The sequence below is a fragment of the Podarcis pityusensis genome (assembly GCF_964106645.2).
Source record: "Podarcis pityusensis genome assembly, chromosome: 3".
Classification (NCBI taxonomy): domain Eukaryota; kingdom Metazoa; phylum Chordata; class Lepidosauria; order Squamata; family Lacertidae; genus Podarcis; species Podarcis pityusensis.
The window spans coordinates 33,194,455-33,207,302 of record NC_138026.1 but is presented as its reverse complement, the minus strand read 5'-3'; the positions used below and the strand labels follow the sequence as shown (position 1 = coordinate 33,207,302).

The 12,848-nt window shown below is 40.2% G+C and overlaps 1 protein-coding gene across 1 annotated transcript in view; it reads right to left on the bottom strand.

Moving 5' to 3' along the window:
* Positions 1-1,838: 1,838 nt before the first annotated feature.
* The window catches only part of PRIM2 (DNA primase subunit 2), a 63,358-nt gene continuing 52,348 nt past the window's right edge, over positions 1,839-12,848 (bottom strand). The window contains 2 exon segments of the mRNA XM_080998000.1: positions 1,839-2,773; positions 7,317-7,385. Coding sequence (XP_080854126.1) covers positions 2,546-2,773; positions 7,317-7,385 — 297 coding nt within the window. The 3' untranslated portion in view covers positions 1,839-2,545.

Here is a 12,848-nt window from a genome sequence, read left to right as displayed (position 1 = left end):
AGAAGAAACCAAAATTGGTGGATTTGGTCATCCCTAATAGAAGATCACACATCCTTGTTTGGCTGAGCTTGACTACCAGCCCAAGTGAGCTGCAGTAGACTTTGGAGTTGCTGTACGTGACGAGTCCTCTTACCGTAGTTCCTGTCTTTTCTGAGTGGCAGTAACAACTGCAGCTTAAACCAGGACTTCGCCCAGCCTACCTATGTTGGGCCCAGCTAGTAGCGTATATGAGAACTGAAAAATAACAGCAGTATCAAAACATAACAGGCCACTGTCATACAGTGGTTCCGCTCCTTCCTCCTGGGCCGTGTTCAGAAAGTGGTGGTGGGGGATGAGTGTTCAGACCCCTGGGCTCTCACTTGTGGGGTGCCTCAGGGTTCTGTCCTCTCCCCCATGCTTTTCAACATTTACATGCAGTCGCTGGGAGAGATCATCAGGAGGTTTGGGCTGGGTGTTCATCAGTATGCGGATGATACCCAGCTCTACCTCTCTTTTAAATCAGAACCAGTGAAGGCGGTGAAGGTCCTGTGTGAGTGTCTGGAGGCGGTTGGAGGATGGATGGCGGCTAACAGATTGAGGTTGAATCCTGACAAGACAGAAGTACTGTTTTTGGGGGACAGGAGGCGGGCAGGTGTGGAGGATTCCCTGGTCCTGAATGGGGTAACTGTGCCCCTGAAGGATCAGGTGCGCAGCCTGGGAGTCATTTTGGACTCACAGCTGTCCATGGAGGCACAGGTCAAATCTGTGTCCAGGGCAGCTGTTTACCAGCTCCATCTGGTACGTAGGCTGAGACCCTATCTGCCTGCGGACTGTCTTGCCAGAGTGGTGCATGCTCTGGTTATCTCCCGCTTGGACTACTGCAATGCACTCTACGTGGGGCTACCTTTGAAGGTGACTCAGAAACTACAACTAATCCAGAATGCGGCAGCTAGACTGGTGACTGGGAGCAGCTGCCGAGACCATATAACACCAGTCTTGAAAGACCTACATTGGCTCCCAGTACGTTTCCAAGCACAATTCAAAGTGTTGGTGCTGACCTTTAAAGCCCTAAACGGCCTCGGTCCAGTATACCTGAAGGAGCGTCTCCACCCCCATCGTTCTGCCCGGACACTGAGGTCCAGCGCCGAGGGCCTTCTGGCGGTTCCCTCATTGTGAGAAGCAAAGCTACAGGGAACCAAGCAGAGGGCCTTCTCGGTAGTGGCGCCCGCCCTGTGGAACGCCCTTCCAGCAGATGTCAAAGCGATAAACAACTACCTGACATTCAGAAGACATCTTAAGGGAACTTCAGGGAAGTTTTTAACGTGTGATATTTTAGTGTATTTTTGGTTTCTATGGAAGCCGCCCAGAGTGGCTGGGGAGGCCCAGCCAGATGGGCGGGGTATAAATAATAAATTATTATTATTATTATACTATAAATAAGCAAAATAAACCAAATTTTGCATTAAGAAACAAAAAAAAAAATCGGTACGATATGTTGTAAGAAAGTATTAGAAAGCACGTTAAAAGTAAGGTAATAATTATAAGTACATTCAAAATCATAAATGTCAACTATATCGGGAAATGATGGGAAGTCCACAATTATTTTATCATTTTATTTTATTTTGATATGTTATTTTATTTTATTTTGATATGTTATTTTATTTTATGTAATATTATTTTATTTTAGCTTAGCTGAAATCTAAGCAGAATTTGAAGTTTAAATTAACATCTTATAGTAATTCAACTTAAGAATTTTTTTCTTTGTATGTATGTGTATGTGTGAAGTTAAATTTGTAATGCTATTAATGAATTCCAATAAAGGAGATGAAAGAAAAGAAGAAGAAAAGCTCTGGTTCAAATTCAGTTCTCCTTTTACACTCTCTGATTTTTTTATTAAACAATTTGTTCTGTCAAAATACACAGACACAGAAATTGTCCCTCCACGAAGCTGAGAGACGATGGAAGCCCATGATGTGAATGGATGTGAAGCTCTTCATTTTAATTATGGTGGCTATGACCAATCCACCCTTTTCAAGTGTAAATATATTTGGCATCATGCAGTTAAAACCTAGTTTCTTTTTCAAACAGCAGTCTTTGCTACTTCAGATCACAGCAAGACAGCTTTTGTATATTTCTACAAGCCATTCATAAGCTGTTATGAATTGCATGTAATGCTATCTAGCAGTTATCATCTAAAAACCGCAAGCAATGCATCCACTCATCTACATTTCAGAATCCGCTTTATTAAGAAAAATAGAGAAGGAAATAAGCTGCACGGTAACAGAGAGCCCAGGGAGGAGGTAGGAGGTTTAGCAATACAGGAGGTAGGAGGCTTTGCTCACAGAAATGGAAATGCACCGTCGTTCGATCTTGCAAACAACGTTGCAGTTTTCCTTTCAAAACTGATGCACGAGCTGGATGCTTGACAATGTGTTTTCCTTTTTCTGTTTAAGGCAGCATTCAAGAGGCCTGTGTACACCATGATGCCAGTTCCTGACCCTCAAAAGAGCTACTTCAAAATACAGAGATGGTAAAAAGTATGTTGCAAAATGGAAACAGATGCTTCTTAATCTTCAGCAAAGTAGTCATCGAGTCCCTCCAGTTCCATTTCCTCTGTTGTATTTACAGAAGAGGAAATGGAGGTTTTATTTATACTTGTCTGGCTGCTGTGCTTTGGTTGGGAGTTTTCGGGCTGCCTTTGTTCTTTCTTGATATCCTTGATGCCACCGAGTAGCTGCTGACTCTCTGCAAAATACTGATTTGGGTGGTTCAAAGAAAACCCAGTATCATTGACCTGTGCAAAAAAGAAGAAGGGAAAAACATGTTCTGTCACTGTACTTCACACACCCTTGAGTTGAAATGCATACTAAAAACTTCACTTTGTTCAAGCTTTGAGATAGCCAGCGTTGAGAGGAAAGCTATACATTAGTTCAGCCTCCGTGAAACATTGCTCGATAAAAGCTGCTAAGAGCCAAAACATGTTTTGATACTCAGTTTCCCTGTCTTGTTGCAACAGCAACCTAAGAGGACAGGTTTGTTTGTTGCTGTTTTTTAAGAGAAAAATACACAGGCCACAATCCAAAGGGGCAATTGCATAACAAACTGCAGGTAATGCTGAAGTTTCAGTTAGCTTTTTGGCTATGGGAACCACAAACATTCATTCCAGCTGTAAATAAAACAAAAAAACCAAGTATTTGCTCAAGTGAAGTAGCACACCAATGAAAGGAAAAGGAAAAGTCCTAACTGCACACTCACAGCACAAGCCTATGCATGTCTACTCAAAAGTAAGTCCCACTGGAATCAATGTGCCCTACTCCCAGGTAAGTGGATATAAGGTTGCAGAGTGGCACATCCAGAGAATGGCCTGTTAAGAGAACAACTGCTCTCAGTGTTAGGCTTGCATCTTCTTTCTACTCAATTGTATTTGAGTATGTCCAGGTTCAAATTCTACACTTCTGTGTGGGGACACAAGTAAATCGCTGATAGTTTTACAGATCAAAACAGAGAATTCTTACCAACAAGTCAAATGTGGAAGCCATTACAAACAACAGAGCCACCAAAATCTCATGGAAATAAATCTATCTTCAGAACAGATTTTACACATACACAAAAACTCACGTTCAAACTATGATTAAATTAGCTATCTTTAAAGGTGGCGCTGTGGGTAAAACCTCAGCGCCTAGGACTTGCCGATCGTATGGTCGGCGGTTCGAATCCCCGCGGCGGGGTGAGCTCCCGTCGTTCAGTCCCAGCTCCTGCCCACCTAGCAGTTCGAAAGCACTCTTAAGTGCAAGTAGATAAATAGGTACCGCTTTATAGCGGGAAGGTAAACGGCGTTTCCGTGTGCTGCGCTGGTGCTGGCTCGCCAGAGCAGCTTCGTCACGCTGGCCACGTGACCCGGAAGTGTCTCCGGACAGCGCTGGCCCCCGGCCTCTTAAGCGAGATGGGCGTGCAACCCCAGAGTCAGTCACGACTGGCCTGTACGGGCAGGGGTACCTTTACCTTTTACCTTTTAAAGGCAAGCCCTAGCTGTTTTATTCAGAGAAGGCTACTTCTTCTGTGGAGAACGTATTTTCAAAACATTTTTTTTTTAAATTTCACTGCATTTCCAAATAGCTTCCTTTGAAACCTCTTGGTGATTTAACAAGTAGCAATAAAAATAAACTTCTGTTTATAACTTGCTGCATAAAGCATTAGTGCTAAGGTATTAAGTAAAAGCTCTACTTTAAAGATGACGGATGCTTGGAGCGGGGTTTTGGGGGGGGGGAATGAAGTTTGCTAATGTATCCTACATACTTTTCAAAAACATTTTGACCTTAATTCCTCTCGAAAGAAAAACCTGAAAAGGCGTTTAGTTTTAAATGACTCCTTCCCCCTGCCCCACTCTAGCTGAGGTAGAAGGAGGGAGGGGGCCCCAACATCATTTATCATGCCCTGTAAAAAAAACACCACCACCCCAGCAAAGCTTGTAATCTAAACTGACATGAGGTAAAGGACACTGGATTTAAAAACAAGTCTCTCTATTTCATCTGCTCTGTATTTCATCTACTAAGGCCTCAAAGCTTTCCTCAGATTCTGTTCATTCTAAGCAGTGTCCTTCCTTAACACAAAGCCTGGGTTCCTTTTGGTGTCGTATTGTGTGGTTTTACTAAGAATCTGAAGCAATGGTGTTAAACCTGTGTGTTCTTGGGGTTTTAATCAAGAAGCTACAAAGTGGCAAGTGATAATGAGGCAAGCTGCTATTACAAAAAAAACGCAACACAAAAAATACAAAGCCATATGGAGTTATTTCAGATACTGTATGCTGCCTTGCTATTTACACGCTTTCTCTCTTTCTAATAACTTGCTCTTAACTAAATTTTGACCACCGAGAAATCAAAAAAGCAAATCAATCCTTTTGTCTATAAACATAAACAAGATGCATATTTCCTGGAAAAGGAAAGCCATTAGAAAGACAACAATAACCACAATATCAAACGCATTGGTCTTTGCAAAGCTACATTTGCAGTTTCCTTTTAGCCAGGGATATAAGCATTGCCCATTTAAATGGAGCCGCTCTAATTATATTGCTTGCAACCAAATGAGCTTGACAGCTTAATAAAAATGCTTCAGCACATCTGTTTTATTATCCTTATTAATAATATTGGCTCAGCCAAATCACTCATGAAAGCAAAACATTTATAGCTATCAAAGCACAAAGAGCACATTTATTTAGATATAAAAAGGTGCCAGTTTATTAGTTAGGACAAAGAAATAATTGACACACAAACAAACAAAAACCTGAATGGGAACAATTCCAGCAGTTTGCCATAAGTAAGAATAACAATTCATTCCCTCCATTTGCCCCTACGAAAACTATGAATCTATTGGTCTCTGTGACTCACAGAGGGCACGAGAATTGCAATGCCACCAATATTTTTTCCTTAACCATGGATTAAGCTATAAATTTAATCGCTTATATTTTGTGTTGGTTATATCATTGTTCTGTCTCCCTTTTAAGAACACCATATTGCTATAACTGTAAAAATACAAGTGATAACTTAAGTATTTTTCCTTACAGTCTGACTTCTGGGGCTCAAAATTAAGATTTTGGCACCAGAAAGTAATTCCATTATATTTAAATAAAACTTGAAGTTCAATGTGGCACCAACACTCCCAATTTCTCGATACATTTCTAAGTAAAATAATAATATGCAAGTAACAAAGAATATATTCTACATTAGAAAGCATAACCTTGAATTTTAATGCTTTGCTCAGCATTCTTCTATATTTAAATTCATTTTTTCCTCTTACTGTATTCATAAATATTTTCATTCATCACCAGGGGAGACTGATGACTGATTGGTTTTTGTGGGACAGGGCAACAGAAAAAGCCATCAAATTCTGGCATCCAGTGGACAGGAAGACTTAGCAGCATGTTTAGAATGTCCTCCTTTTCAGTAAGGCCAAAAATAGCAGGTCTAATCAGGCCCATGGGCTAGAGGTTCCCTACAACTGCTCTATGTAGATGAACTGACCATGGTTCAAATGCAAATGCAAAACCTACCAAGAAAGGCAGCAAACCTAAATCCAAAATGGCCTCCAAAATGTTTGCTAACAAGGACAGCACTATTATCGAGATAGCAATTGGGGGTGGGGTGGGACTAACACACACACACACCACCCTTTCATGGAGGACAAGGCTATTAGTGATTACAAGTCATGATGGCTTTATGGTACCCTCCAGGTTCAGATACAGGAAGCCTCTGAATACCAGTTGCTATGGGAGGACGATTGCCATTATGCTCTGTTTGTGAGCTTCCTAAGAAACAGCTTGTAAGCCACTGTGGAGAACAGGATGTAGGATTATATAAATCTTTGGTATTGCCCAGCAAGATGGAGAAGTTATTAGGTTCTGCATCTTTAACAGACAGAAATAAACTGATCATCTATGCTCAGAAACATATTCAAAGGCCCTTGCCCCTGGGGCAAATGAAGACAGACAAACATGTGAAATCATCCCATTTTATAGTTTCTCCCAATTGATGGGAAAGGGGCAGAGAGAACTATCCAATCAAAAACAGGGAAAAGGTGTGCAGGGTTGTCACCCCTTAGATGGAGATGGGCCCTTGCTACTTGTCCTTCAAGAGAAATAGGAAGGGAGGTGCAAATTACAAATAACTCCCCTTGGTTATGGTCAGGCAAATTGGAAACACCACTATGGACTTCTGAGAGGAGGTGTATGACTTTTAAAATATGTAAACAGATATGTAATATGTAAACAGATATGGTTTTTTCCTTCAGTCTATGTGGAATAATGCAAACCACTCTAAATATACAAGAACTGGAATTAAGACATATGAACTGATGGTCTCTTTGGACAGAGGTGGCATTCGGGTGCGGGGGGGATAAAGGTTTTCTGTTAGCAATATATTTAATCAATCTTTATGTACTTTTTTAATGCAACTTGGAACTGTGTCTTCTTCCATCCTGCAAGAGGGGAAAACTGGAAGGAAAAAATGTAGAAATCAAGTGTTATTGCTTTATCTACATTTCGTTTGCTAGGACCAGTGAAACACCACTCCATAAATGTAAACAGTTTTGCTACAAAATAAAACAGCATAACCTCATAACATATTTGTTGATTATGTATGCACTAAACAGTTAGCAAATGTGGAGTGTCGATCCATACATGAAATGAAAGACATCTGCTATATACTCATTAACTCAGCGTAATTAACAAGGATGTTGGCACGTGGTGAATGTGAACAGAATGTCTGAAGTTTCACACAGGGTTTCTGCCACCAGTCTTTCCAATAATGAGACACATTATCGCCTGATAAATAAGCACCACTTACGTCATGGGTCAGCTCAAAGTATTTCTGACAGGCCAACTGATAGTGCATGCCCTTCACCAGTTCCAAAATCTAGAAAAAGGAAAATGATCGATATATTTAAAGGGTCTTTAAAACAGCTGAAATGTTCTGCAATGTGAACATATGACCTTTACAATTTATGACAGGGTTTGACATAATACAAGAATCTGTAGTCTTATAAGATACAATGCTGCTGACATTTTCCTCCCACTTAGAATTGAAGTCAGATTATCCATAGACAGAGAAGAGGTTCTGCCTTCGCAACCAGAAATCAACAGTTTTACTTCACAAATGACATAGAAAAATGAGGAACGATGTGTACTGTCAGAACATATTGCGCTGCAAAATCTCTTGCGTTATTTCAAATAAGTATCTACCATTTGAGCAACTGAAATATGAACTAATCAAGTATGTGGTTATAATTTATTTTGGATAAAACTTGCTCAGACGTGTGCGACATAATACAACTGTGCTCCCAACTACAAATTGTGGTGGAAGTAATCCAGAAAAGAAGTGGCAGAAAGCACTGCATTTCTACCCTAAGATCAGATCTCAAAGTTAAGTTGTTTCTAGCAATGCTCCTCAGAACATGAAAGGGAAATCATCTGTTTTGAATTCCTATTAGAAACATCTCTCTATCTCTTGTAAATACAATTTGCTTTCCAATTCTACCTCATGTAATCTCTTCTGTCCTGCATAAAACATTCATTCTTATCAGCAGAATGCAACGCCATTTGAAAATTTAAGTTGTCTGTCATTTTCCCCCTCTGCTGCTATATAATTAAACTGTATATTCCCTGCTTATCAAGCTCAGGAAACCGCTGGAACTGAGAGATAGCCTCAGCCGAGAGAAAATTCTTGAGAAATGCAAATTCACACTCCTTTTCAAAAGGCTGACCTTTCCATGTCAAGCACAGAAATAAACTCCGGCACAAATCCCTACTGCCCTCATTATTGGAGGCTGCCTTATAGTTATTGACAGATGTACAAATATTTGCTGAATATATCAAGCTACAATGCTGCCAAAGAAGTGCTTACTGGGTTTGTTTGCTGCTACAAGTGCAACTGATTAAATGTCTGCCTTTCTTGTCACATCCTGTTACATATCTTGTGAAAAACAAATCAACTTGCCAGAAGAGTCTGGCACCGTCTATGTGCTTTTGAAATGGAACAGATAATAAAATGTAATATATAAAAAACTTGGCTTTGCTAATTAAAAGTGTTAATGCTGCTTTGAATGATACTGAAATGGTAACCAGCAGCAGCACATTTTGTATCAGTGCATCAAGTTTATGTAGTACATTTGATCATGTAAAAAACTTATTTTGGCTAAAGGATGGATGGATGGAACAGCACCTTTTTCTTTTTGTGGAATATTGTATTAAAATAACACTGATCAATTCCAATAAAACTTGTAGAGTGTTGCATGCTTACATCAGTTACATCTGAGAAGAAAAACTGAGCAGGGATGCTGTCAAATAACTGAATCATTGAATGCACTGCCAAAGCTTCAAATATCTGTGACACAGCCTCTCTATAAGTAAGCACAAGTGTTTGGAGGTCTAACATTAACACTACAGTCGTACCTTGGAAGTTGAATGGAATCCGTTCGGGAAGTCGGTTCGACTTCCAAAATGTTCAGAAACCAAAGTGCGGCCTCTGATTTGCTGCAGGAAGGTCCTGCAGCCAATCAGAAGCCCCATCGGACATTCGGCTTCCAAAAATAGTTCGCAAACCGTAACAGTCACTTCCAGGTTTGCGGCATTCGGGAGCCAAAATGTTCAAGAACTAAGCTGTTCGAAAACCAAAGTACGACTGTACTTCTATTTTCAAAGCTGATATATGGGGACCATACCTTGTCAAAAAGATCATGCCAAGCTTGGCATCTGAACAACCCTTCTTGTTGCCGCAGATACCCAGAAAAAGCCAGACCCCAAACCATCCCATTAGAGATGTACCTGTCTCGCCAGAGTGGTGCATGCTCTAGTTATCTCTCGCTTGGACTATTGCAATGCACTCTATGTGGGGCTACCTTTGAAGGTGACCTGGAAACTACATCCAGAATGCAGCAGCTAGACTGGTGACTGGGGGCGGCCGCCAAGACCACATAACACCGGTCTTGAAAGACCTACACTGGTTCCCAGGACGTTTCCGAGCACAATTCAAAGTGTTGCTGCTGACCTTTAAAGCCCTAAACGGCCTCGGTCCAGTATACCTGAAGGAGTGTCTCCACCCCCATTGTTCTGCCCGGACACTGAGGTCCAGCTCCGAGGGCCTTCTGGCAGTTCCCTCACTGCCAGAAGCCAAATTACAGGGAGGCAGGCAGAGGGCCTTCTCGGTAGTGGCACCTACCCTGTGGAACGCCCTCCCACCAGATGTCAAAGAGAAAAGCAACTACCAGACTTTTAGAAGGCGGCCCTGTTTAGGGAAGCTTTTTAATGTTTAATAGACTATTGTATTTTAATATTCTGTTGGAAGCCACCCAGAGTGGCTGGGGAAACCCAGCCAGATGGGCAGGGTATAAACAATAAATTATTATTATTATTATTATTATTATTATTATTATTATTCAACAGGTGGCGATCAGTGCTTATCTTCTAGGAATGAAAGGTGCCGGCACTCAGCATGAAGTTGTTATAGTAAGTGCCACACTTAAAACCTGTGGCAGATTCTACCATGAAATTGGAAACCTCTCTAGCCAAACTGTGATTATTGGCTTAGCTATGCAACAACCCTGAATCCCGCCAAGGTTCATGTGCTTTTCATAATTAACACTGGGCAGCAATGCTTTGAAATGTACCTAATCCCATGGCCCAATTTTGTTGCAATAGCAGCTATGATTCTGGGAATCCCCAGGTGTAGGAAGTGTGGTGACAGATATTCACACTGCAGGGTGGAACAAACTGGTCCTCAATCCTCCGAAAAAGATTTGTCAGCTGACCTGTTAAATGTTGCCTTCCCAGCACCACCAAGGAGAATACCTTTTATTTAATCACTGCATGATGCACTCTAGCACAAGGAAACTGTCTGTACCCAAGCAAATATAAAACCACTTTTAATTTGTGGCCAAATGAAAATAATGCTATAAATCCCACTATAATAATGCTATAGAAAATAATGCTATAAAGTCCCTTTACTTTCTGAAGCATTGCATATTATTTCTCTTGTAGCAAAGGAAGCCAAGGCTTCTGTACCTTTAACAACTGCCGAGAAATTTGGCAAGTGCATCTTGTAAAGGAAGGAGAAAAGATACACGTACTAAAATTGTCTCTTCTAAAAAGCTAACAGAAGTGCTGGAACCCTCACCTTTCCATTACTTGAGAGACTATTAAACAATTTCTTAGCACTGTAACTCAAAAGATATTGAGATCAGATGATGGGGCACTGCTGTCACACACAAGCTTAAAATAGTTAATTGGCTTCACCTTCCTAATCACTGATATTTTCAGGTACACAAGGTCAGTTTGAAGCCATTTTCAAATAAAATAGTTATTTCTGTTCTTAAAAGACTCAATCTTTCCAGCAAAGAATTTGTTGCATTTTATCTATTTCTAACCTTCATTTTTATTTCAAAGGTGACTTAAAATGTGATTGAGGTGCAGCTACTGGAACACGCTTAGCAATATTCCCCTAGTTCCAGGTCAATTCCGCAACAACTCAGCTTGTTCTCTTAGGGCTTTGCAAAAACCTTCATTTATTTGCTTATGTGAAGCAAACCGCTAGTGTCTTTCTTTGTGCATTTTATTTCTAACATTTAACATGAAAAATCTACAGGAGCTCCACTTTTGATAGCCTATAGGGATTCAACTCAATTTTTTACCAAAAAAACCCACCCCAAAATAAACTCATTTTTGGCCAGCATGGGGCTGAACAGAATTTATACATGCCTGGCTTCACACTCCAAAGGTACATAAACGGAATAGAAGTTTTGGAGCTTAGTTTTAGAGCAAGTGTTGTGAAATACTACATTACTCCATAGTCAAAGATACTAAAATAGCTCTCCTGCAAATAAACCTGTAACCTTACCCAACCCCCAAAGATCTGCTTTTCAAGCTCCTTCTGGCAGCAAGAATCATGAGGTCAGTGAAAGTATCATAGCTTCTTATATGGACTGAATTAATAAAGTCTGGGTAATTATATTTACTTAGAAACCTCAATGTGATCAAACAGACTTACTTCCTATAAGGCAGGCATAGGCGAACTCGGCTCTCCATGTTTGGGGACTACAACTCCCATCACCCCTGGCCACTGGTCCTGTTAGCTAGGGATGATGGGAGTTCTAGTCCCAAAACATCTGGAGGGCTGAGTTTGCCTATGCCTGTTATAAGGCACTTTTAGGAGGCCCATAACAAGCATTAGTTAACACAGAATTGTTGTGCCTGTTGAGAGTCTAAGTATTCACGCTTGCTTTTCATCGCACACACAGTACTTGCACATATTATATGTACAATCTATATTTATATTACAATTATATTATATGTACAATACTTGTACATATTATACATACATATATTACTTATATGCAATATGCACATATTACATATTATCAAGTTGGTATACAATAAGCTTGTCATGTATAAATATTTTTTATAAAGACATATAGAGAAAACCAACAAGGAGACTTGCTGACAGGTACAGAACTTTCCTTTTTGCAGAAAGAATGCTGCAAAAAAAAAGAGTCAATCAGTAATTCAAAGCAATAGTAGCAGAGAAATATGAGTCAACATTATTTTTTTGAGGTACATTGAAGCGAGGTGACCTATATTCCAATGTATGGGAATTCAATGCAGCACTATGACAATTGTTCTGTCAACACAAACACCAAACCTGTATTTAGGGGGCAAGCCCTGTTACATTAGCAATTATTTAGCAGGACTAATTAGCTGAATCTATGAGTGTAGCTTTCTTGTGCTTAGCTTAGGGGGCTGCACTTTTTTCTGATGTTTTAGGGTTACCTTGAAGAAGAAGTTTCAGCTAACCTAACTGGGTTCATTTGGAAGCGAAGAAATTTGACAGTTTTCTACAGAATATGTACAAGATTATTCTAGCATTTCATTAGCCGCTGTTAATGCCAACCACCATAGTTAACGACTTGGACCACCCAAAAGAACTAGATATACACCAACATTGGAGATTTTTATTTGACTACTAGAAATTATCTTATCTTGAACTACAACTGTTGCTTACTGTGATGAAACTTGGCCTACAATGTGGAATCTCAGTAAAATACTTGTCAAGCCAAATTGTCTATATCCTGGAGAAACCTAGCATGAAAATGGGCGGGATGCAAGCAAACTGCTATCACTGCCAGTGTGAGAGAACTTAAAACATTTAAACGTCTTAAATGTTTCATGCAGAAATGCTTTCCTGACAAATTGTGGCACTCGGCATTAAGTCAAAAGACAAACAGGTCACCCACTCACTTTAAAGCAATTTACATCTCTTATATGCAACTACTGTGTAAAAAGAACGAGAAATTATTAGTTTATAAGCTAAAGCTGCAAAGGAACATGA